Genomic DNA, 27,598 nt, shown 5'->3' on the forward strand with positions numbered 1-27,598 from the left:
TACTACTGGTGAATGTGGGCTACTACTGGTGAATGTGGGTTACTACTGGTGAATGTAGACTACTACTGGTGAATGTGGGCTACTACTGGTGAATGTAGGCTACTACTGGTGAATGTGGGCTACTACTGGTGAATGTGGGCTACTACTGGTGAATGTAGACTACTACTGGTGAATGTAGACTACTACTGGTGAATGTGGGCTACTACTGGTGAATGTAGACTACTACTGGTGAATGTGGGCTACTACTGGTGAATGTAGACTACTACTGGTGAATGTGGGCTACTACTGGTGAATGTAGACTACTACTGGTGAATGTGGGCTACTACTGGTGAGTGTGGGTTACTACTGGTGAATGTAGACTACTACTGGTGAATGTAGACTACTACTGGTGAATGTGGGCTACTACTGGTGAATGTGGGTTACTACTGGTGAATGTGGGCTACTACTGGTGAATGTGGGCTACTACTGGTGAATGTAGGCTACTACTGGTGAATGTGGGCTACTACTGGTACTACTGGTGAATGTAGACTACTACTGGTGAATGTAGACTACTACTGGTGAATGTGGGCTACTACTGGTGAATGTAGGCTACTACTGGTGAATGTGGGCTAGTACTGGTGAATGTAGGCTACTACTGGTGAATGTAGGTTACTACTGGTGAATGTAGGCTTCTACTGGTGAATGTGGGTTACTACTGGTGAATGTGGGCTACTACTGGTGAATGTGGGCTACTACTGGTGAATGTAGGCTACTACTGGTGAATGTGGGCTACTACTGGTGAATGTAGGCTACTACTGGTGAATGTGGGCTACTACTGGTACTACTGGTGAATGTAGACTACTACTGGTGAATGTAGACTACTACTGGTGAATGTAGGCTACTACTGGTGAATGTGGGCTACTACTGGTGAATGTGGGCTAGTACTGGTGAATGTAGGCTACTACTGGTGAATGTGGGCTACTACTGGTGAATGTGGGCTAGTACTGGTGAATGTGGGCTACTACTGGTGAATGTGGGCTACTCCTGGTGAATGTTGGCTACTACTGGTGAATGTTGGCTACTGCATTCAGTAGGTACTACTGATGAATTTATGTAATGGGGATTCTGGAGAGAGACATGCCTTGTGCATCAGAGCCACACTCCCCTTATTTTTGGGCCATGGCATCCCTGCGGCTTCTTCAATGGATTAGTCCACTGAGACAGGCGAAAATCAGACAGCTGTCATGTGGCATGAACATTTTTTATATACTCTAAATAGAAATATGAAAGCAGAATGGAAAGTGTTGATCCTATGTTTCATGAGCTGAAATAAAACATCCCACAATTGTTCCATTTGAACAAAAAGCTTATTTCTCTCAAATTTGTTTACCTCTGTTAGTGAGCATTTCTTCTTTGCCAAGATAATCCATCCACCTGACAGGGGTGGCATATCTCCCAGTGTCTGGTAGAAAGCAGACTGAGACAGGCTTTCCTCTTTTTTTATGCTGAAAACCTCGCCAGTCCTTAACGATTACAAGCATACCCATAACATGACGCAGCCACCACTATACTTGAAAACATGGAGAGTTGTATTCAGTAATGTGTTGTATTGGATTTGCCCCAAACAGAACACTTTGATTCAGGAGAAAAAGTGAACTGGTTTGCCACATTTTTTTTGGCAGAATTACTTTAGTGCCTTTTTGTAAACAGGATGCATGTTTTGGAATATTTTTATTCTGTACAAGCTTTCTTCTTTTCATTCTGTCAATTAGTTTAGTATTGTGGAGTAACTACAATGTTGTTGATCCCTCCTCAGTTTTCTCTGATCACAGCCATTAAACTCTGTAACTGTTTTAAAGTCACCATTGACCTCATGGTGAAATCCCTGAGCGGTTTCCTTCCTCTCCGGCAACTGAGTTAGGAAGGACGCCTGTATCTTTGTATTGACTGGGTGTATTGACACATCATCCAAAGTGTAATTACTAATAACTACACCATGCTTAAAGGGATATTACATTCAGTGTCTGCTTTAAAAAAACGTGTACTCATCTACCAATAGTTGCCCTTCTTTGCGAGGCATTGAAAACTTGAATGTGTGTTTGAAATTCACTGATCAACTGAGGGACCTGACAGATAATTGTAAGTGTTGGGTACAGCACAGGAGATTGGTGTCACCTTTAATTGGGAGGAATGGTATCAAATACATGGTTTTCAGTAAACAATGTCTGCACAAGCATGAATTACCCTTGTCGACGAAGAGCTGATTGAATACCTGCATCTAGTGTATGCTGCTGTTTATATTTCCCAACAGTGACGCCACACTACAGAACGCTGCGCTCTCAAGCCCTGTTTAATGGTCGTTATCCTCTGAAGGACTAGCCAGGTGTCTGTAGACATCTCCCGTCAGGTGTTGTTATGCCCTGTAGGACCAGCAAGCTGTCTGTAGACATCTTCCGTCAGGTGTGACCGTGGCTATAATCTGGGCGGCCCTGGAGGACGAAAGGAGAGGAAGAGAGCAGATGATACAGATCGATAATACAGTTGAAGTCGGAAGTTTAAATACACCTTAGCCAAATACATTTAAACTCAGTTTTTTTTCACAATTCCTGACATTTAATCCTAGTAAAAATTCCCCGTCCTTTTGTGTCTTAGGTTAAAAATTCCTTTTGTGTCTTAGGTCAGTTAGGATCACCACTTTATTTTAAGAAAGTGAATAATACTAGAGAGAATGGTTTATATCAGCTTTTATTTATTTCATCACATTCCCAGTGGGTTAGAAGTTTACATACACTCAATTAGAATTTGGTAGCATTGCCTTTAAATTGTTTAACTTGGGTCAAACGTTTCGGGTAGTCTTCCACAAGCTTCCCACAATAAGTTGGGGGAATTTTGTCCCATTCCTCCTGACAGAGCGGGTGTAACTGAGTCAGGTTTGTAGGCCTCCTTGCTCGCATACGCATTTTCAGTTCTGCCCACAAATGTTCCATAGGATTGAGGTCAGGGCTTTGTGATGGCCACTCCAATAGCTTGACTGTGTTGTACTTAAGCCATTTTGCCACAACTTTGGAAGGATTCTTGCAGTCATTGTCCATTTGGAAGACCCATTTGCGACCAACCTTTAACTTCCTGACTGATGTCTTGAGATGTTGCTTCAATATATCCACATAATTTCCCCCTCTCATGATGCCATCTTTTTTGTGAAGGTCACCAGACCCTCCTGCAGTGAAGCACCCCCACAACATGATGCTGCCACCCCCATGCTTCACGGTTGGGAAGGTCTTCTTCGGCTTGCAAGCCTCGCCCTTTTTCCTCCAAACATAATGACGGTCATTATGGCCAAACAGTTCTATTTTTGTTTCATCAGACCAGAGGACATTTCTCCGAAAAGTATGATCTTTGTCCCCATGTGCAGTTGTAAACCGTAGTCTGTCTTTTTTTATGGGTTTTTTGGAGCAGTGGCTTCTTCCTTGCTGAGGGGCCTTTCAGGTTATGTCAATATAGGACTCTTTTAACTGTGGATATAGATACTTTCTTCTGGAACAGGTACAACAGGTACAACAGTATAACAGGTATAACCACATCTCTTCTGCAACAGTCACACCTGAGACACACCTTTAAATAGCTAACAGTCACACCTGGGACACACCTTTAAATAGCTAACAGTCACACCTGGGACACACCTTTAAATAGCTAACAGTCACACCTGAGACACACCTTTAAATAGCTAACAGTCACACCTGGGACACACATTTAAATAGCTAACAGTCACACCTGGGACACACCTTTAAAACCTCTCTGGGATATGTGGGACAGTAGCGTCCCACCTCACCAACAGCCAGTGAAAGTGCAGGGCACCAAATTCAAAACAACAGAAATCTCATAATTAAAATTCCTTAAAAGTATTAAACACAATTTTAAAGATAAACTTCTCGTTAATCCAGCGTGTGTAATCCATAGTGTCTGATTTCAAAAAGGCTTTATGGCGAAAGCACACCTTGCGAATATGTTAGGTCAGTGCCAAGAGACAGAAAAACATACAGCCATTTTCCAAAGAACGAGAGGTGTCACAAAACTCAGAAATAGCATTAAAATTAATCACTAACCTTTGATGATCTTCACCGGATGGCACTCCCAGGACTCCATGTTTGACAATAAATGTGTGTTTTGTTCGATAAAGTTCATCTTTATGTCCAAAAACCTCATTTGAAATTGGTGCGTTATGTTCAGAAATGCATTGTCTCAAACAAACATACGGTGAAAGTGCAGAGAGCCGCATCAAATGACAGAAATACTCATAATAAACATTGATAAAAGACACAAGTGTTGTGCATGGAATTATAGATAAACTTCTCCTTAATGCAACTGCTGTGTCAGTTTTCAAAAATGCTTTACGGCAAAAGCCCACCTTGCGATTATGTTAGGTCAGCGCCAAGTCACAGAAAAACAAACAGCCATTTTCCAAAGAAGGAGAGGTGTCACAAAAGTCAGAAATAGCGTTATAAATATTCACTTACCTTTGATGATCTTCATCGGAATGCACTCCACAATAAATGTTTGTTTTGTTCGATAAAGTATTTTATTTATGTCCAAATACCTCCATTTTGTTTGTGCGTTTAGCCCAGTAATCCAAATGCACAGTGCGCGAGCAATTAGTTCAGATGAAGTCCAAAAAGTTCTATTACAGTTCGTAGAAACATGTCAAACGATGTATAGAATCAATCTTTAGGATGTTTTCATCATAAATCTTCAATAATGTTTCAACCGGACAATTCCTTTGTCTTTGGAAATTCTGCCAGACACCTGGTTGAAACAGCTCTCATTCTCTCCCCCTTCATAGTAACAGCCTGAAACAACGTTCTAAAGAGTGTTGACATCTAGTGGAAACCTTAGGAAGTGCAGTATGACCCCATAGACACTTTTTATTGGATAGGCAAAGACTTGAAAACCGACAAACCTCAGATTTCCCACTTCCTGGTTGGATTTTTGTCTCAGGTTTTTGCCTGCCATATGAGTTCTGTTATACTCACATAAGTCATTCAAATAGTTTTAGAAACTTCAGAGTGTTTCCTGTCAGGATTTGGCCAGGGTTGTTCCGGGTTTTGGTCACTAGATGCCCCCATTGTGCTTTTTGACCTCATGTTTTTTCCCTTGTTCCCCATTATTATTTGCACCTGTGCCTCGTTTCCCCTGATTGTATTTAAACCCTTAGTTTCCCTCAGTTCTGTGCTCTGTGTTTGTATGTTAGCACCCAGCCCTAGTGTTCTGTGTATTCTTGTCGATTCCGGTGGATGCTCTTGTGGAATTCTGTTTTTATTTTTGAGTATCTCTTGAGGCTTTTTGTGCTATTCCTACCACCTTTTGGATTTGCCATTTTTTGTATTGAAGGACTTCTCCTTTTTACTTTATTAAATACACCGTCTTAAGTACTGCTGTGTCTGCCTCATCTTCTGGGTTCTGCTGACTATTCGTGGCTCAGTTGGTTAAGTGACTGTTTCTCACTCCGGAGACCCAGGTTCGTAACCGGGTCCTGACAGAAACACAGAGCCAAAAATGAACCCAGAGGCAGCCAGTTCCCAGGACCTTTTTGCCATGCTGTCCCACCACCAGGAGACTGTCCAACGCCACGAAGCTGCCCTGGTTCAGCAAGAGGCCTTAATGGCTAGACATTCTCATCTTCTGTCGGAGATGCTGACTTCCATTAAGCAAATATCTGATCGTCTTACCCCGGCAACAGTTCCCGTCCCAGTACCTCAGATTCACGTACCCATGGCAGTTAACCCCCTGGCTGAACCTCGTCTTCCACCTCCCCAACGGTTCTCAGGTGATCCAAGTGCTTGTAAAGGGTTTCTCACCCAATGTTCTCTCTCCTTTGAGCTACAACCCTCGTCGTTTCCCACCGACCGGTCTAAGATCGCTTATATCATCACCCTGCTGTCGGAAAAAGCCCTGGCCTGGGCTACTGCTGTGTGGGATGCCCATAGTTCCTGCTGTGCCAGCTACTCTGCCTTTGCTGAGGAATTCAAACGAGTGTTTCAAGGCCCAAGCAGTGGTTCTGACTCAGCCAAACAGCTCCTGACTCTCCACCAAGGTGGGCGCAGCGTGACGGACTATGCCATCCAGTTCCGCACGGTGGCAGCAGCAAGTGGCTGGAACAACGAGGCGCTCACGGTGTGCTTTCTGAAAGGCCTTTCCGACACTATCCAAGATGAACTGGCCACTCGGGAACCACCGGACAATCTCGAGTCCCTGATCAAGTTGGCCTCACGCATTGACCAGCGTCTGAGAGAGAGAACTCAACCGTAGACCTCTAGCCCCTATCAGTCCCAGCTCTGAGTCCCCACCTTTATCCTCGCTGGCTCCATCGGAACCCATGCAGATTGGACGCATCTCCCAGGCTGAGAGAGACCGCCGGATGAGGGAGCGACGCTGTCTATATTGCGGCAAACCGGGCCATTTCCGTTCCACGTGTCCCGGGCTCCGGGGAAACGCTCTGTCCCGTACAGACCGGGGGGAACTGTAACGGGAAACATAACCTCCTCCCATCCGTCCAACTCCCGTCTGCTCATTCCAGTCACCCTCTCCTGGGACAACCACAAGCTTCACCTTCAAGCCTTGGTAGACTCTGGAGCCGCAGGTAACTTCATGGATGGTGTCTGGGCGAAGGAGAATGGCGTTCCCTCTGAACCTCTAAGTGAACCCATGAGGGTCACTACATTGGATGGAAGCCCTTTGGGATCTGGACTTGTCACTCATGTCACTACCTCCTTGCGACTTTCAGTTTCACAACACCAGGAATTGATGAACTTTCATTTGATCTCCTGTTCCGAGTTCCCTCTCGTCCTTGGATACCCCTGGCTTCACAGCCATAACCCTCACATCGACTGGTCTGTGGGCACTATCAAGCAGTGGGGTCCTACATGCCAAGCTACTTGTATTTTCCAGAATTCCCGAGTTCTACTCCCGAGTCTTTAGAATCCATCGACCTGACCCGAGTTCCCGAGTGTTACCATGACCTCAAACTGGTGTTTAGCAAACAGAGGGCCACCATGCTACCACCCCATAGACCTTACGATTGCCCCATCGACCTGTTTCCGGGCACTTGCCCCCCAGGGGTCGGATCTTTTCCCTATCTCCACCCGAACGAGCTGCTATGGATACCTACATCAAGGACGCTCTGGAAGCAGGCCTCATGCGTCCATCCACCTCCCCGGCGGGAGCAGGGTTTTTCTTTGTGGCCAAGAAAGACGGTGGATTACGTCCTTGCATCGACTACCGGGGACTCAATGCCATAACCGTCCGTAACCGTTACCCGCTACCCCTTATGGCCACAGCCTTCGAGCTGCTCCAGGAAGCAGTTGTTTTCACTAAGCTTGACCTGCGGAACGCATACCATCTTGTGCGGATCAGACCTGGTGACGAGTGGAAGACCGCTTTCAACACGCCTACTGGTCACTATGAATACTTGGTGATGCCCTTCGGCCTGACCAACGCCCCAGCGGTGTTCCAAGCGCTCATAAACGATGTGCTTAGGGATATGCTTAACATATTTGTGTTCGTTTACTTGGATGACATCCTCATCTTTTCGAGCTCCCTTCAAGAACACACTAAGCATGTCAGACAAGTACTCAAACGCCTCCTGGACAGCCATCTGTACGTTAAGCCGGAAAAATGTGAATTCCATTCATCCCGAGTACAATTCCTGGGATTTGTAGTGGAAGCCGGTCGAGTCCAAATGGACCCCAGGAAGGTAGGGGCGGTAGCGGATTGGCCCACCCCCAAATCCGTTAAGGACGTTCAGCGTTTCCTGGGCTTCACAAACTTTTACCGCAAGTTCATCAAGAACTTCAGCTTGGTGGCAGCCCCTCTCTCAGCTTTAACCAAGGGTGGCAATGCAAGGTTTTTGTGGGGAAGAGAAGCTGAGACGGCCTTCCAAGGACTCAAGCAGCGCGTTCTCTCTGCTCCCATCCTGATACTACCGACTACGGATGAACCATTTGTGGTGGAGGTAGACGCATCAGAGGTTGGTGTTGGAGCTGTCCTGTCTCAGAGGGGTGAAGACAAGAAGCTTCATCCGTGCGCTTTCTTCTCACACCGGCTTACCCCGACTGAGAGGAACTACGATGTGGGGGATCGTGAACTCCTAGCGGTTAAGATGGCATTGAAGGAATGGAGACACTGGCTCGAGGGGGCTTCTCACCCGTTTCAAGTGCTTACGGACCACAAAAATCTGGAGTATATCCAGCAGGCGAAGCGGTTGAACTCTAGACAAGCTAGATGGTCTCTTTTCTTCAATCGATTCCAGTTTATCCTCACCTATCGGCCCGGGTCGAAGAATCTCAAACCGGATGCCCTGTCCCGAGTCTACGCTCCTGCCATTCGAGATGACACGGACATGCCTGTCCTTCCTGCTGCTAAGATTGTGGCTCCGATCTCGTGGCAAGTTGAGGATACCGTGAGACGTGCTCAAGCTAGCGAACCGGACCCGAAAGGAGGTCCTGCCAATCGGTTGTTTGTCCCCAAGGCAGTGAGGACTCAGGTCCTTCTGTGGGGGCACTCCTCTCGCCTCACCTGTCATCCGGGCGTAGGTCGCACCTTGGAGTTCATCCAGCGTAAGTTCTGGTGGCCTACCATAAGAGAAGACGTTGCCACTTTCGTCAATGCCTGTCCCGTGTGCTGTCAGGGCAAATCTTCTCACCTCCGCCCTCAAGGACTCCTTCACCCTTTACCTGTTCCCCACAGACCCTGGTCCCATATCTCATTGGACTTTATTACTGGACTTCCTCCATCCCATGGCAATACTACTATCCTAGTCATAATCGACAGGTTTTCAAAGGCGGCCAGGTTCGTCCCTCTGACTAAGTTACCTTCTGCCAAGGAAACGGCTGAGTTGGTAATTAATCATGTGTTCCGAGTCTTCGGCATTCCTCAAGATATGGTTTCTGACAGAGGTCCCCAGTTCGCCTCAAGGTTTTGGAAGGCCTTCTGCCAACTTATGGGGGCTTCTGCCAGTCTATCTTCAGGGTACCATCCGGAGTCCAACGGCCAAACAGAGAGGATGAATCAAGAGCTGGAAACCACCCTCCGATGTATGACTCGTGACAATCCGTCCACATGGTCATCCTTTATTGTTTGGGCCGAATACGCGCACAACACCTTGCGCTCCTCCTCCACTGGTATGTCCCCGCACGAGTGTCAGTTTGGCTATGCTCCTCCATTGTTCCCGGACCAGGAGGCAGAAGTCAGAGTGCCTTCAGCCTTGAAGTTCGTCAGACGCTGTCGGCTTATGTGGAGGAAGACCCGTCTTAATCTTATGCGTTCCTCACAGAGGTACCAACAACAAGCCAACAGACGTCGCCGTCCCGGGCCTACCCTGCGCCCCGGCCAGAGAGTCTGGCTCTCCACAAGAGACTTACCTCTACGGGTGGAGTCTCGCAAGCTTTCCCAAAAATACATCGGTCCCTTCAAGGTTGCCAGGAGAGTTAACCCAGTTTCTTATCGCCTACACTTACCCAGATCCCTTAAGATTAATCCCACATTTCACATTTCATTGTTAAAACCTGTTGTTTTTCTCCCCTTGTCCCGGCAGACAGACCTCCCCCTCCGCCTCGTGTCATTGGAGGCCAGCCGGCTTATACCGTCCATCGGATACTGGATTCCCGCCGGGTGCAGCGGTCCTGGCAGTATCTGGTGGACTGGGAAGGCTACGGTCCCGAGGAGCGCTCCTGGGTTCCTGCCAAAGACATCCTGGACCCTGACCTCATTCGTCAGTTCAGGGCCCTCCACCCTGAGAGAGCTGGTAGGAACGTCAGGAGCCGTTCCTAGGGGGATTCTGTCAGGATTTGGCCAGGGTTGTTCCGGGTTTTGGTCACTAGATGCCCCCATTGTGCTTTTTGACCTCATGTTTTTCCCTTGTTCCCCATTATTATTTGCACCTGTGCCTCGTTTCCCCTGATTGTATTTAAACCCTTAGTTTCCCTCAGTTCTGTGCTCTGTGTTTGTATGTTAGCACCCAGCCCTAGTGTTCTGTGTATTCTTGTCGATTCCGGTGGATGCTCTTGTGGAATTCTGTTTTTATTTTTGAGTATCTCTTGAGGCTTTTTGTGCTATTCCTACCACCTTTTGGATTTGCCATTTTTTGTATTGAAGGACTTCTCCTTTTTACTTTATTAAATACACCGTCTTAAGTACTGCTGTGTCTGCCTCATCTTCTGGGTTCTGCTGACTATTCGTGGCTCAGTTGGTTAAGTGACTGTTTCTCACTCCGGAGACCCAGGTTCGTAACCGGGTCCTGACAGTTTCCTATCCAAATCTACCAATTATTTGCATATTCTAGCTTCTGGGCCTGAGTAGCAGGCAGTTTACTTTGGGCACTTTTTTCATCCAAGCTACTCAATACTGCCCCCCAGTCCCAAAGAAGTTAAATAGCTAACAGTCACACCTTTAAATAGCTAACAGTCACACCTGGGACACCCATTTAAATAGATAACAGTCACACCTGGGACACCCATTTAAATAGATAACAGTCACACCTGGGACTCACCCTTAAATAGCTAACAGTCACACCTGGGACACACCTTTAAATAGCTAACAGTCACACCTGGGACACACCTTTAAATAGCTAACAGTCACACCTGGGACACACCTTTAAATAGATAACAGTCACACCCGGGACACACATTTAAATAGATAACAGTCACACCTGGGACTCACCTTTAAATAGCTAACAGTCACACCTGGGACTCACCTTTAAATAGCTAACAGTCACACCTGGGACACACCTTTAAATAGATAACAGTCACACCTGGGACTCACCTTTAAATAGCTAACAGTCACACCTGGGACTCACCTTTAAATAGCTAACAGTCACACCTGGGACACACCATTAAATAGATAACAGTCACACCTGGGACTCACCTTTAAATAGATAACAGTCACACCTGGGACACACCTTTAAATAGATAACAGTAACACCTGGGACTCACCTTTAAATAGATAACAGTCACACCTGGGACACACCTTTAAATAGATAACAGTCACATCTGGGACACACCATTAAATAGATAACAGTCACACCTGGGACTCACCTTTAAATAGATAACAGTCACACCTGGGACACACCTTTAAATAGATAATAGTCACACCTGGGACATACATTTAAATAGCTAACAGTCACACCTGGGACTCACCTTTAAATAGCTAACAGTCACACCTGGGACTCACCTTTAAATAGCTAACAGTCACACCTGGGACTCACCTTTACAATATGTTAACAGTCAAGCTGTAATATAGAACTAAGGCTCATGCTTTACTTAATAGTCCTCTTCCGTTTGCAATTTATCCCTAAAGTTCCAGGTCTTATTTTTGTTGTTTTTGCTACAATACCTGTCTGACAGCGTAGGACCGCCCTCTTTTCCTTTGTCCCGTCACGTGATTGAAGGAACAGTGGGTCCCTCGACGCAGGTGTGGCAACCTGGAAGAAGTGAAACCAATTAACATATTCAGGAAGAGACTCGCACACTGTAGAAAAAAAACATGAATAAATCCAAAACTGTCGCCTCTTCACTAAAAGAAACTGTCTGATCAGGATGAACAATACCTGGTAAAAACCTGTTTAATTCTGAGTGCTATGCATTTCGCTAGTACTTTTGCATCACAACATTGAAGTGTAAGGGGCCTCCAGTTTTTTAAAAATATTTTCCATCTGGGTCTTGTTTTAATAATAGAGAAATCAGACCTTCCTGCTGAGTACCTGACAGACTACCATTTCTATAGGAGTAGTTAAAACAATATAACAATGGAGCTTTTTAGTATATAAAAAAGGGGTTGATATACCTTTACCGTAGGGTGACAGTAGGGTTACCTTGGTGTTACAGTAGGGTTACCTTGGTGTTACAGTAGGGCTACCTTGGTGTTACAGTAGGGCTACCTTGGTGTTACAGTAGGGTTACCTTGGTGTTACAGTAGGGTTACCTTGGTGTTACAGTAGGGCTACCTTGGTGTTACAGTAGGGTTACCTTGGTGTTACAGTAGGGTTACCTTGGTGTTACAGTAGGGCTACCTTGGTGTTACAGTAGGGTTACCTTGGTGTTACAGTAGGGCTACCTTGGTGTTACAGTAGGGCTACCTTGGTGTTACAGTAGGGCTACCTTGGTGTTACAGTAGGGTTACCTTGGTGTTACAGTAGGGCTACCTTGGTGTTACAGTAGGGTTACCTTGGTGTTACAGTAGGGCTACCTTGGTGTTACAGTAGGGTTACCTTGGTGTTACAGTAGGGCTACCTTGGTGTTACAGTAGGGTTACCTTGGTGTTACAGTAGGGTTACCTTGGTGTTACAGTAGGGCTACCTTGGTGTTACAGTAGGGCTACCTTGGTGTTACAGTAGGGTTACCTTGGTGTTACAGTAGGGTTACCTTGGTTTTACAGTAGGGTTACAGTAGGGTTACCTTGGTGTTACAGTAGGGTTATAGTAGGGTTACCTTGGGGTTACAGTAGGGTTACCTTGGTGTTACAGTAGGGTTACCGTAGGGTTACAGTAGGGTTACAGTAGGGTTACCTTGGTGTTACAGTAGGGTTACCTTGGGGTTACAGTAGGGTTACCTTGGTGTTACAGTAGGGTTACAGTCGGGTCACCTTGGTGTTACAGTAGGGTTACAGTAGGTTTACCTTGGTGTTACAGTAGGGTTACCATGGTGTTACAGTAGGGTTACCTTGGGGTTATAGTAGGGTTACAGTAAGGTTACCTTGGGGTTACAGTAGGGTTACCTTGGGGTTACAGTGGAGTTACAGTAGTGCTACCTTGGGGTTACAGTAGGGTTACCTTGGGGTTACAGTAGGGTTACCTTGGGGTTACAGTAGGGTTACCTTGGGGTTTCAGTAGGGCTACCTTGGGGTTACAGTAGGTTTGCCTTGGTGTTACATTAGGGTTACAGTAGGGTTACCTTGGTGTTACAGTAGGGTTACCTTGGGGTTACAGTAGGGTTACCTTGGTAGGGTTACAGTAGGGTTACCTTGGTAGGGTTACAGTAGGGTTACCTTGGGGTCACAGTAGGGTTACAGTAGGGTTATCTTGGGGTTACAGTAGGGTTGCCTTGGTGTTACAGTAGGGTTACTTGGGGTTACAGTAGGGTTGCCTTGGGGTTACAGTAGGGTTACCATGGTAGGGTTACAGTAGGGTTACAGTAGGGTTACCTTGGGGTTACAGTGGGGTTACCTTGGTGTTACAGTAGGGTTACCTTGGTGTTACAATAGGGTTACCTTGGGGTTACAGTAGGGTTACCTTGGTAGGGTTACAGTAGGGTTACCTTGGTGTTACAGTAGGGTTACCTTGGTGTTACAGTAGGGTTACAGTAGGGTTACCTTGGTAGGGTTACAGTAGGGTTACCTTGGGGTTACAGTAGGGTTACAGTAGGGTTATCTTGGGGTTACAGTAGGGTTGCCTTGGTGTTACAGTAGGGTTACAGTAGGGTTACCTTGGTGTTACAGTAGGGTTACAGTAGGGTTACCTTGGGGTTACAGTGGGGTTACCTTGGTAGGGTTACAGTGGGGTTACAGTAGGGTTACCTTGGTGTTACAGTAGGGTTACCATGGTGTTACAGTAGGGTTACCTTGATGTTTCAGTAGGGTTACAGTAGGGTTACCTTGGGGTTACAGTGGGGTTACCTTGGTAGGGTTACAGTGGGGTTACAGTAGGGTTACCTTGGTGTTACAGTAGGGTTACCGTAGGGTTACAGTAGGGTTACCTTGGTGTTACAGTAGAGTTACAGTAGGGTTACAGTAGGGCTACCTTGGTGTTACAGTAGGGTTACAGTAGGGTTACCTTGGGGTTACCTTGGGGTTACGGTAGGGTTACAGTAGGGTTACCTTGGTGTTACAGTAGAGTTACAGTAGGGTTACCTTGGTGTTACAGTAGGGTTACAGTAGGGTTACCTTGGGGTTACAGTAGGGTTACAGTAGGGTTACCTTGGTGTTACAGTAGAGTTACAGTAGGGTTACCTTGGTGTTACAGTAGGGTTACAGTAGGGTTACCATGGTGTTACAGTAGGGTTACTTTGGGGTTACAGTAGGGTTACAGTAGGGTTACCTTGGGGTTACAGTAGGGTCACCTTAGGGTTACAGTAGGGCTACAGTAGGGTTACCTTGATGTTTCAGTAGGGTTACAGTAGGGTTACCTTGGGGTTACAGTGGGGTTACCTTGGTAGGGTTACAGTGGGGTTACAGTAGGGTTACCTTGGTGTTACAGTAGGGTTACCGTAGGGTTACAGTAGGGTTACCTTGGTTTTACAGTAGGGTTACCTTGGGGTTACAGTAGGGCTACCGTAGGGTTACAGTAGGGTTACCGTAGGGTTACCTTGGTGTTACAGTAGGGTTACAGTAGGGTTACCGTAGGGTTACAGTAGGGCTACCTTGGTGTTACAGTAGGGTTACCGTAGGGTTACAGTAGGGTTACCGTAGGGTTACAGTAGGGTTACCTTGGTGTTACAGTAGGGTTACGGTAGGGTTACCGTAGGTTTACAGTAGGGCTACCTTGGTGTTACAGTAGGGTTACCTTGGGGTTACAGTAGGGCTACCGTATGGTTACAGTAGGGTTACCTTGGTGTTACAGTAGGGTTACAGTAGGGTTACCTTGGGGTTACAGTAGGGTTACCTTGGGGTTACAGTAGGGCTACCTTGGTGTTACAGTAGGGTTACCTTGGGGTTACAGTGGAGTTACAGTAGGGTTACCTTGGGGTTACAGTAGGGCTACCTTGGGGTTACAGTATAGTATATTACAGTGTGTTGTACCTTTGAGTTACAGTAGTGAATGTAGTTCAGGAAAATGCTGCGTATCCTCTCTGCCTCGTCGTAGCAGCAATGGGGCACTTGGTTCTCCACGTTCCTCTGAATAGGGGTCCACACACGCTCCGTCCAGCGCTTATGGAGCAGCTCTCGCTTACGAAGCTCCGCCCTTTCCTGTTGGCACAGATAACGCTCCAGGTCCTGACAGGAAGAGACAGAGACACAGAATGTTACGATGGAGCTAAACTAGTCATGACACCACATAAGGATACAGAACGTAACATACGTTAAACATACATCAGCATCTATCAGATCTATAAGCCTGAACTCTACCACAACTGATTGGTCTAATCCAGGGCTGGATGGTTGGCTTAAAAGTTTAATCAGGTGTGCTGGCTCTGGAATAGATCACATGCTTAGAATGGCCGGGATTCCCAGAGGAGATGTTGCACAGAATTGTGGTCACCTTGACAAAGCCATTCTCTGACAGAATTGTGGTCACCTTGACAAAGCCATTCTCTGACAGAATTGTGGTCACCTTGACAAAGCCATTCTCTGACAGAATTGTGGTCACCTTGACAAAGCCATTCTCAGTGTCCAGTAGGGGCTGGGTGATGGCTCTAGCTTCTTGGTTCTCAGATTCTAACTTGACCTGAATGATTGTAGATGAAAAAACACAAACGTGAAAGAAATGAGTGTGTGTTCGTGTGTGGCTAAGTGTATGTGTATCTGCTTGCGTGTGGCTGAGTGTGTGCAGTACCTGCAGCCTCCTGAAGGAGGTGTGAGAGAGCCAGTCCACCCACGGCCCTCTGGGAGGTCCAGGAAGCCACACCTCACTCCTCCTCTTCTCTCCTCCTCTTCCTCTTCGGCCGGTCTTCCTGACACTTCTCCATACTCCGCTGGGTACCTGGAACAACACACAGTAGAACATCAACAACAGCATGAAAACAACAACAACAAGAATCAGGGGTTTACATCACAATGAACACAAATGGAGGAAGGGTACATGGCCATTTCTGGGTCTCAAATGTCTGTAGGACATTCCTGAGGAAAGGAGTTAAGGGAACGAAGGAAGTCACTTCAGGCTGTTAAGATGCACCCAGACAGGGTTCTCAGACAGGGTTCCCAGACAGGGTTCTCTGACAGGGTTCCCAGACAGGGTTCTCTGACAGGGTTCCCAGACAGGGTTCTCTGACAGGGTTCCCAGACAGGGTTCTCTGACAGGGTTCCCAGACAGGGTTCTCTGACAGGGTTCCCAGACAGGGTTCCCAGACAGGGTTCCCAGACAGGGTTCCCAGACAGAGTCTAACACTGACATTTAATGAATCACAAATGGTACCCTAATCCCTACATTGTGCACTACTTTAGACCACAGCCTGGCACCCTATTCCCTACATAGTGCACTACTTTAGACCACAGCCTGGTACCCTAATCCCTACATAGTGCACTACTTTAGACCACAGCCTGGCACCCTAATCCCTACATAGTGCACTACTTTAGACCACAGCCTGGCACCCTAATCCCTACATAGTGCACTACTTTAGACCACAGCCTGGTACCCTAATCCCTACATAGTGCACTACTTTAGACCACAGCCTGGTACCCTAATCCCTACATAGTGCACTACTTTAGACCACAGCCTGGTACCCTAATCCCTACATAGTGCACTACTTTAGACCACAGCCTGGTACCCTAATCCCTACATAGTGCACTACTTTAGACCACAGCCTGGTACCCTAATCCCTACATAGTGCACTACTTTAGACCACAGCCTGGTACCCTAATCCCTACATAGTGCACTACTTTAGACCACAGCCTGGCACCCTAATCCCTACATAGTGCACTACTTTAGACCACAGCCTGGCACCCTAATCCCTACATAGTGCACTACTTTAGACCACAGCCTGGTACCCTAATCCCTACATAGTGCACTACTTTAGACTTGGACCATTAGGACTCTGGTCAAAAGGGAATAGGGTGCCATTTGGGATGCCGATATTGAGCATAGTGTCCATGCCCCCATTAAAAACTGGAGATGGGAACCCCATTAAAAACTGGAGATGGGAACCCCATTGAAAACTGGAGATGGGAACCCCATTGAAAACTGGAGATGGGAACCCCATTGTAAACTGGAGATGGGAACCCCATTGAAAACTGGAGATGGGAACCCCATTGTAAACTGGAGATGGGAACCCCATTGTAAACTGGAGATGGGAACCCCATTGAAAACTGGAGATGGGAACCCCATTGTAAACTGGAGATGGGAACCCCATTGAAAACTGGAGATGGGAACCCCATTGTAAACTGGAGATGGGAACCCCATTGAAAACTGGAGATGGGAACCCCATTGTAAACTGGAGATGGGAACCCCATTGTAAACTGGAGATGGGAACCACATTGTAAACTGGAGATGGGAACCCCATTGTAAACTGGAGATGGGAACCCCATTGAAAACTGGAGATGGGAACCCCATTGTAAACTGGAGATGGGAACCACATTGTAAACTGGAGATGGGAACCCCATTGAAAACTGGAGATGGGAACCCCATTGTAAACTGGAGATGGGAACCACATTGTAAACTGGAGATGGGAACCCCATTGAAAACTGGAGATGGGAACCCCATTGTAAACTGGAGATGGGAACCACATTGAAAACTGGAGATGGGAACCCCATTGTAAACTGGAGATGGGAACCACATTGTAAACTGGAGATGGGAACCCCATTGTAAACTGGAGATGGGAACCACATTGAAAACTGGAGATGGGAACCCCATTGTAAACTGGAGATGGGAACCCCATTGTAAACTGGAGATGGGAACCCCATTGTAAACTGGAGATGGGAACCCCATTGAAAACTGGAGATGAGAACCCCATTGTAAACTGGAGATGGGAACCACATTGTAAACTGGAGATGGGAACCCCATTGTAAACTGGAGATGGGAACCACATTGAAAACTGGAGATGGGAACCCCATTGTAAACTGGAGATGGGAACCCCATTGTAAACTGGAGATGGGAACCCCATTGTAAACTGGAGATGGGAACCCCATTGTAAACTGGAGATGGGAACCTCAGAGGAAGTGTCCATGGTGCGATGTGAAGGGTGATTGTGTTCACAGGTTTGCCTCCCTGCCGTTTGCTAAACAGTATATTGCTGTCGTCTCTGCCACTAGACAGGTCCTCGTAAATTAGGACCTGTTCATTATTGACATACCTGTATTAACAACTTGTTTACATTACTGTTGTAAACGTTTTTAGACAGTAGTTGTAAACATTTTTAGACAGTAGTTGTAAACGTTTTTAGACAGTAGTTGTAAACGTTTTTAGACCGTAGTTGTAGACGTTTTTAGACAGTAGTTGTAAACGTTTTTAGACAGTAGTTGTAGACGTTTTTAGACAGTAGTTGTAGACGTTTTTAGACAATAGTTGTAAACGTTTTTAGACTGTAGTTGTAGACATTTTAGACAGTAGTTGTAAATGTTTTTAGACAGTAGTTGTAAACGTTTTTAGACAGTAGTTGTAAACGTTTTTAGACAGCAGTTGTAAACATTTTTAGACAGTAGTTGTAGACGTTTTTAGACAGTAGTTGTAAATGTTGTTAGACAGTAGTTGTACAAGTTTTTAGACAGCAGTTGTAAACGTTTTTAGACAGTAGTTGTAGACGTTTTAAGACAGTTGTAAACGTTTTTAGACAGTAGTTGCAAACGTTTTTAGACAGTAGTTGCAAATGTTTTTAGACAGTAGTTGTAATCGTTTTTAGACAGTAGTTGTAAACGTTTTTAGACAGTAGTTGTAAATGTTTTTAGACAGTAGTTGTAAATGTTTTTAGACAGCAGTTGTAGACGTTTTTAGACAGTAGTTGTAAACGTTTTTAGACAGTAGTTGTAGACGTTTTTAGACAGTTGTAAACGTTTTTTAGACAGTAGTTGCAAACGTTTTTAGACAGTAGTTGTAAACGTTTTTAGACAGTAGTTGTAAACGTTTTTAGACAGTAGTTGTAAACGTTTTTAGACAGTAGTTGCAAACGTTTTTAGACAGTAGTTGCAAACGTTTTTAGACAGTAGTTGTAGACGTTTTTAGACAGAAGTTGTAGACGTTTTTAGACAGAAGTTGTAGACGTTTTTAGACAGAAGTTGTAAACGTTTTTAGACAGTAGTTGTAAATGTTTTTAGACAGTAGTTGTAGACGTTTTTAGACAGTAGTTGTAAATGTTTTTAGACAGTAGTTGTAGACGTTTTTAGACCGTAGTTGTAGACGTTTTTAGACAGTAGTTGTAGACGTTTTTAGACAGTAGTTGTAGATGTTTTTAGACAGTAGTTGTAGATGTTTTTAGACAGTAGTTGCAAACATTTTTAGACAGTAGTTGTAGACGTTTTTAGACTGTAGTTGTAGACATTTTTAGACAGTAGTTGTAAATGTTTTTAGACAGTAGTTGTAAATGTTGTTAGACAGTAGTTGTAATCGTTTTTAGACAGTAGTTGTAGACGTTTTTAGACAGTAGTTGTAAATGTTTTTAGACAGTAGTTGTAAACGTTTTTAGACAGTAGTTGTAGACGTTTTTAGACAGTAGTTGTAAACGTTTTTAGACAGTAGTTGTAAACCTGGTTAGACAGTAGTTATAATCGTTTTTAGACAGTAGTTGTAAACGTTTTTAGACTAGTTGTAGACGTTGTTAGACAGTAGTTGCAAACGTATATTACACAAAGAAAGAAAGAAAAACGTTAACAATAGTCTTACCGTAGATGTGAGGAGACCTCTGGGAGCAGACGTGTGGAACACGATCAGACCGGCGGCACCACTGTCCTTGACAGGCATGTCTGGGATGAGAATGAAATAGATTTACTGATAGAAAGGTATACAGTGCATTCGGAAAGTATCCAAACCCATTTTTCTACATTTGGTTACAGCCGTATTTCCCCTCATCAATCTATACACAATACCCCATAATGACATCACAATACCCCATAATGACATCACAATACCCCATAATGACATCACAATACCCCATAATGACATCACAATACCCCATAATGACATCACAATACCCCATAATGACATCACAATACCCCATAATGACATCACAATACCCCATAATGACATCACAATACCCCATAATGACATCACAATACCCCATAATGACATCACAATAACCCATAATGACATCACAATACCCCATAATGACAAAGGATAGGATAAAGTTATCCTTCTCACCCCCCCCTTAAATGATTTAGATGCACTATTGTAAAGTGGCTGTTCCACTGGATGTCATTAGGTGAATTCACCAATTTGTAAGTCGCTCTGGATAAGAGCGTCTGCCAAATGACTTAAATGTAAATGTAAATGTAAAGCAAAATCAGGGTTTTTAGACATTTTTGCAAATGTTTGACAGACCTGTATTTGGGGAGTTTCTCCCATTCTTCTCTGCAGATGCTCTCAAGCTCTGTCAGGTTGGATGGGGAGCGTTGCTGTACTGCTATTATAAGGTCTCTCCAGAGATGTTTGATCGGGTTCAAGTCCGGGCTCTGGCTGGGCCACTCAAGGACATTCAGATACTTGTCCCGAAGCCACTCCTGCGTTGTTGGCTGTGTGCTTATGGTCGTTGTCCTGTCCACCCCAGTCTGAGGTCCTGGAGCAGGTTTTCATCAAGGATCTCTCTGTATTTTGCTCTGTTCATCTTTCCCCCAATCCTAGTCTCCCGGTCCCTGGTGCTGAAAAACATCCCCACCAGCATGCCTCACCGTAGGGATGGTGCCAGCTTTCCTCCAGACATGACGCTTGGCATTCAGGCCAAAGAGTTCAATCTTGGTTTCATCAGACCAGAGAATCTTGTTTCTCATGGTCTGAGAGTCCTTTAGGTGCCTTTTGGCAAACTCCAAGTGGACTGTCATGTGTCTTTTACTGAAGAGTGGCTTCCGTCTGGCCACTCTACCATAAAGGCGTGATTGGCGGAGTGCTGCAGAGATGGTTGTCCTCCTGGAAGGTTATCCCATCTCCACAGAAGAACTCTGGAGCTCTGGACCATCTGGTTCTTGGTCACCTCCCTGACCAAGGCCCTTCTCCCCCGATTGCTCAGTTTGGCCGGGCGGCCAGCTCTAGGAAGAGTCTTCATGGTTCTAAACTTCTTCCATTTAAGAATGATGGAGGCCACTGTGTTCTTGGGGACCTTCAATACTGCAGAAATGTTTTGGTACCCTTCCCCAGATCTGTGCCTCGACACAATCCTGTCTCGGAGCTCTACGGACAATTCCTTCGACCTCATTGCTTGGTTTTTGACCTTACATGAACTGTCAACTGTGGGACCTTATATAGACAGGTGTGCCTTTCCAGATCATGTCCAATCAATTGAATTTACCATAGGTGGACTCCAATCAAGTTGTAGAAACATCTCAAGGATGATCAATGGAAACAGGATGCACCTGAGCTCAATTTCGAGTCTCATAGCAAAGGGTCTGAATACTTATGTAAATGAGGTATCTGTTTTTTATATTTTATACATTTTCAAAAATTTCTAAAACAACTGTTTTCACTTTGTCATTACGGGGTATTATGTGTGGATTGATGAGGAAAATTATTTATTTAATTAATTATAGAATAAGGCTGTAACGTAACAAAATGTGGAAAAAGTCAAGGGGTCTGAATACTTTGTGAAGGCTCTGTATGTATAGAGATCCTCAATCTCTAGAGATTCCATCCTGCAAAATGTCAAAGAAATAAAGGCTTAGGCTAAACTGAGGAACACACTGAAGGGGGTTATAATGTGTTATAATGTGTTAATACACTACCGTGAAGAACACACTGAAGGGGGTTATAATGTGTTATAATGTGTTAATACACTACCATGAAGAACACACTGAAGGGGGTTATAATGTGTTATAATGTGTTAATACACTACCATGAAGAACACACTGAAGGGGGTTATAATGTGTTATAATGTGTTAATACACTACCATGAAGAACACACTGAAGGGGGTTATAATGTGTTAATACACTAACATGAAGAACACACTGAAGGGGGTTATAATGTGTTAATACACTACCATGAAGAACACACTGAAGGGGGTTATAATGTGTTATAATGTGTTAATACACTACCATGAAGAACACACTGAAGGGGGTTATAATGTGTTATAATGTGTTAATACACTACCATGAAGAACACACTGAAGGGGGTTATAATGTGTTATAATGTGTTAATACACTACCATGAAGAACACACTGAAGGGGGTTATAATGTGTTATAATGTGTTAATACACTACCATGAAGAACACACTGAAGGGGGTTATAATGTGGTAATACACTACCATGAAGAACACACTGAAGGGGGTTATAATGTGTTATAATGTGTTAATACACTACCATGAAGAACACACTGAAGGGGGTTATAATGTGTTAATACACTACCATGAAGAACACACTGAAGGGGGTTATAATGTGTTAATACACTACCATGAAGAACACACTGAACAGGGTTATAATGTGTTAATACACTACCATGAAGAACACACTGAACAGGGTTATAATGTGTTAATACACTACCATGAAGAACACACTGAAGGGGGTTATAATGTGTTATAATGTGTTAATACACTACCATGAAGAACACACTGAAGGGGGTTATAATGTGTTAATACACTACCATGAAGAACACACTGAAGGGGGTTATAATGTGTTAATACACTACCATGAAGAACACACTGAACAGGGTTATAATGTGTTAATGCACTACCATGAAGAAGACACTGAAGGGGGTTATAATGTGTTAATACACTACCATGAAGAACACACTGAACAGGGTTATAATGTGTTAATACACTACCATGAAGAACACACTGAAGGGGGTTATAATGTGTTATAATGTGTTAATACACTACCATGAAGAAGACACTGAAGGGGGTTATAATGTGTTAATACACTACCATGAAGAACACACTGAAGGGGGTTATAATGGGTTATAATGTGTTAATACACTACCATGAAGAACACACTGAACAGGGTTATAATGTGTTATAATGTGTTAATACACTACCATGAAGAACACACTGAAGGGGGTTATAATGTGTTATAATGTGTTAATACACTACCATGAAGAACACACTGAACAGGGTTATAATGTGTTAATACACTACCATGAAGAACACACTGAAGGGGGTTATAATGTGTTATAATGTGTTATAATGTGTTAATACACTACCATGAAGAACACACTGAAGGGGGTTATAATGTGTTATAATGTGTTAATACACTACCATGAAGAACACACTGAAGGGGGTTATAATGTGTTATAATGTGTTAATACACTACCATGAAGAACACACTGAAGGGGTTATAATGTGTTAATACACTACCATGAAGAACACACTGAAGGGGGTTATAATGTGTTATAATGTGTTAATACACTACCATGAAGAACACACTGAACAGGGTTATAATGTGTTATAATGTGTTAATACACTACCATGAAGAACACACTGAAGGGGGTTATAATGTGTTAATACACTACCATGAAGAACACACTGAAGGGGGTTATAATGTGTTATAATGTGTTATAATGTGTTATAATGTGTTAATACACTACCATGAAGAACACACTGAACAGGGTTATAATGTGTTAATACACTACCATGAAGAACACACTGAAGGGGGTTATAATGTGTTAATACACTACCATGAAGAACACACTGAAAGGGGTTATAATGTGTTATAATGTGTTAATACACTACCATGAAGAACACACTGAAGGGGGTTATAATGTGTTATAATGTGTTAATACACTACCATGAAGAACACACTGAAGGGGGTTATAATGTGTTATAATGTGTTAATACACTACCATGAAGAACACACTGAAGGGGGTTATAATGTGTTAATACACTACCATGAAGAACACACTGAACAGGGTTATAATGTGTTATAATGTGTTATAATGTGTTAATACACTACCATGAAGAACACACTGAAGGGGGTTATAATGTGTTATAATGTGTTAATACACTACCATGAAGAACACACTGAAGGGGGTTATAATGTGTTATAATGTGTTATAATGTGTTAATACACTACCATGAAGAACACACTGAACAGGGTTATAATGTGTTATAATGTGTTAATACACGACCATGAAAAACACGAAGGTATAATGTATTATTTTGACCATTTTGTTTTGAAATTATAAATATAATATATGAATTATAAATGCTTTTCATCGTTTTCTTCATTCTTCACAATGTGTATTAGAGTCATTTTGCATAAAGGAGAGAAAAAATATAGAACTGTATAGAAAATGCTTAGTATGTATAGAAATGTATAGAAAATTCTTAGTATGTATAGAAATGTATAGAACATTCTTAGTATGTATAGAAATGTATAGAACATTCTTAGTATGTATAGAAATGTATAGAACATTCTTAGTATGTATAGAAATGTAAGGAAATGTATAGAAAAGTAATTATGTTCATTATTTATATTAGAAACCCTTTTACTGTTATTGGGACACCTTTTGGGTTTACCTGCAGCGTAGCAGGGGGTTATGGGTAAAGATGGATTTAGAGCTGGATTGGAACAAGTCTGTATTAGCAGACGCCTAAGAGAAACAACCCACTTAATTTATCTTGTTTAATTTAAACCCTTTAATGAACAGGTTCTTTTGTTTTACCCTTCAACAAACTGGAATCTGTGAGACAAACCTGGACCCCTTTGTGACAAAGAGATAACATTTGAATTGAACAATAACAATAACTCAAGTCTCCCGGGAAACGAGTTGTAGCCGAGCCAGTATCAGGGCCTAAAGAAGGGGACAATGTTAGGAACCGTGGCTACACACGGAAACACAGTATGATGGGCAGAGAATAATGATTTGGTTTACATAATTATATTCTATTTTTCCAAAAGGTAGGATTGCAATTAATCATATTTACACATCGGTTTGTTGACGAATATAACATATGAGCTTAGTTCAAATGTCATATTCCATCAGAACCTCAAATACAAGCTTGTTTTGCTCCATTGTTTGTAAACAGTTTAATTGTAAACAAACCCTGTATAGCATCAAAACATGGTGAAACTATAATGTTGATATCATGGACAGACATGCATCCATAGCTCTGTCCATGTGTTTGAGAGTGGTGACGTTTTCTAGAGCCCCCATCCCACAGCTGTTTGCATTGTGTGCCCCTCTCAACCCCTCTTTTACGCTGCTGCTACTCTCTGTTCATCATATATGCATAGTCACTTTAACCATATCTACATGTACATACTACCTCAATCAGCCTGACGAACCGGTGTCTGTATATAGCCTCTCTACTGTATGTAGCCTCTCTACTGTATATAACCTCTCTACTGTATGTAGCCTCTCTACTGTATATAACCTCTCTACTGTATGTAGCCTCTCTACTGTATATAACCTCTCTACTGTATATAGCCTCTCTACTGTATATAGCCTCTCTACTGTATATAGCCTCTCTACTGTATATAACCTCTCTACTGTATATAGCCTCTCTACTGTATATAGCCTCTCTACTGTATATAGCCTCTCTACTGTATATAGCCTCTCTACTGTATGTAGCCTCTCTACTGTATATAACCTCTCTACTGTATATAGTCTCTCTACTGTATATAACCTCTCTACTGTATATAGCCTCTCTACTGTATATAGCCTCTCTACTGTATATAGCCTCTCTACTGTATATAGCCTCTCTACTGTATGTAGCCTCTCTACTGTATATAACCTCTCTACTGTATATAGTCTCTCTACTGTATATAGCCTCTCTACTGTATATATCCTCTCTCCTGTATATAGCCTCTCTACTGTATATAACCTCTCTACTGTATATAGTCTCTCTACTGTATATAGCCTCTCTACTGTATATAGCCTCTCTACTGTATATAACCTCTCTACTGTATATAGCCTCTCTACTGTATATAACCTCTCTACTGTATATAGCCTCTCTACTGTATATAGCCTCTCTACTGTATATAACCTCTCTACTGTATATAGCCTCTCTACTGTATATAGCCTCTCTACTGTATATAACCTCTCTACTGTATATAACCTCTCTACTGTAAATAACCTCTCTACTGTATATAGCCTCTCTTACCCTACACAAGAGGTGGAGCTCGTCTCCTAGTTACCCTACACGAGAGGTCGAGCGTCCACATCTACAATTGGCACTACACTTTTGAATTGGTATTAGTGAATAGATATTAAAACTTCAACAACAACGAAGTTATTCAACGAGTAGGCCTAGTAATCCTGTTTAAACATTGGCTAAACGAAATATCTCGATTGAGCTGAAGTCAGAAAGATAGGTGGCCTAAACTTGCAAGGAGAACTCAGGACGAAGACAATGGGGGAGGGGTGCTCTGTAGGCTACTCACGGTAGGATTTAGCCCCGGTTTGAGCCCCGGTTGCTTTGCAACACGGAGAGTTGTGCCCGCTCCGTGCCAGATCTCCCGTCCCGGTCTGCTGCTTCTCCGGAGAGTAGCCTAGTGTCCCGCCGTTGTCAAGGTGATGTCACACAAACCGAGTAAAATGTCGGATCGTGTTAATTATATGACACCGTACAATGCCCCCCCCAATCCCCATATGATCCGTAACAAATATGCACAAATATAATTCACTATCCACAAACACCTGTTGACTTGTATTTTGTAAACCAAGATTGTTAATAAATGCTAAATGAGCAGAATAACCAGTGAAGAACATATTTCCTTAGTTATAAATAAATAAAAACATTTTTTTTTTTGTGTGTGTGTGTGTGTGTGTGTGTAGTATCTAATAATTTCAAAACAACACTTTCCAGGTAGAACTGTCGAATCTGCATGTGTGGCTCAAATTACATCTCTGGGTCTGTTTTCATTTGTCAACAGAATTATGGCATTAACATTACCATGATGTCACTGACCCCAACGGACACGCGCGTAGCGTGTGCATGTAGATTTTGTCCATCCACACCAAACGTTTTCAGGACACGCAGGTTGAACTATCAAAAAGAAGTCTGAGACAACTAAATTCATTTGGGGACAGGGGTCGAAACATTCGTGAACATTTGGCTATCTTGCCGTTGCTAGTTAATTTGTACTGGGATATACAAACATTGGGTTATTATTTTAATTGAAATACACAGTATTTTTGTTTCTGTATTCTTGTAGAATATTGACCCACTTTGAGTCACACAAAAATAATCCACAGATTAAAGGGGAAACCTAGTTAGTCTCTAGTAATATCTCCTAGTCCTCTTCTTCGTTTTTGTGGATTTTATATAGAATTGGCAACAAACATTAAGGTTCATTACTGCACCCAACCAGAGTGTGGATGTCATTCATCTTTCAATCAGCCATGTGGGTATATGCTCCTAAAGACCAATGAGAAGGTGGGAGAGGCGGGACCTGCAGCATGTCAAAACATCTAAAATAGAGCCAAGTTCTATTTTAGCACCTGGCGTTGCAGATCGGTGTCAATCAGCGCCATTTAAGATTAGGGAGGACGATTTTATTTAAATGAGGACGATTTTATTTAAATGAGCATGGTCTTATTTCTATTACATCATATTGGATGACTGTCATTCATATTCCATTCACCTAGTTCGATGTAACAGTGACAGGTTTAGGTTACTGTCATTCATATTCACCCAGTTCAATGTAACAGTGACAGGTTTAGGTTACTGTCATTCATATTCACCCAGTTCAATGTAACAGTGACAGGTTTAGGTTACTGTCATTCATATTCCATTCACCCAGTTCAATGTAACAGTGACAGGTTTAGGTTACTGTCATTCATATTCACCCAGTTCAATGTAACAGTGATAGGTTTAGGTTACTGTCATTCACCCAGTTCAATGTAACAGTGA

At 43.5% G+C, this 27,598-nt stretch overlaps 1 protein-coding gene across 1 annotated transcript; it reads right to left on the reverse strand.

Moving 5' to 3' along the window:
- Positions 1-1,552: 1,552 nt before the first annotated feature.
- Positions 1,553-26,251, reverse strand: fam228a (family with sequence similarity 228 member A). The gene is made up of 7 exons (XM_064990456.1): positions 26,127-26,251; positions 19,490-19,569; positions 15,515-15,661; positions 15,329-15,406; positions 14,761-14,955; positions 11,362-11,449; positions 1,553-2,468 (listed from the first exon to the last, which is right to left on the reverse strand). The coding sequence occupies exons 2-7, from the start codon at positions 19,565-19,567 to the stop codon at positions 2,452-2,454; spliced, it is 603 nt and encodes a 200-aa protein (XP_064846528.1). The 5' UTR covers positions 19,568-19,569; positions 26,127-26,251; the 3' UTR covers positions 1,553-2,451.
- Between the last annotated feature and the right edge of the window lie 1,347 nt (positions 26,252-27,598).

Source organism: Oncorhynchus masou, chromosome 16 (genome assembly GCF_036934945.1).
Source record: "Oncorhynchus masou masou isolate Uvic2021 chromosome 16, UVic_Omas_1.1, whole genome shotgun sequence".
Taxonomy (NCBI): Eukaryota; Metazoa; Chordata; class Actinopteri; order Salmoniformes; family Salmonidae; genus Oncorhynchus; species Oncorhynchus masou.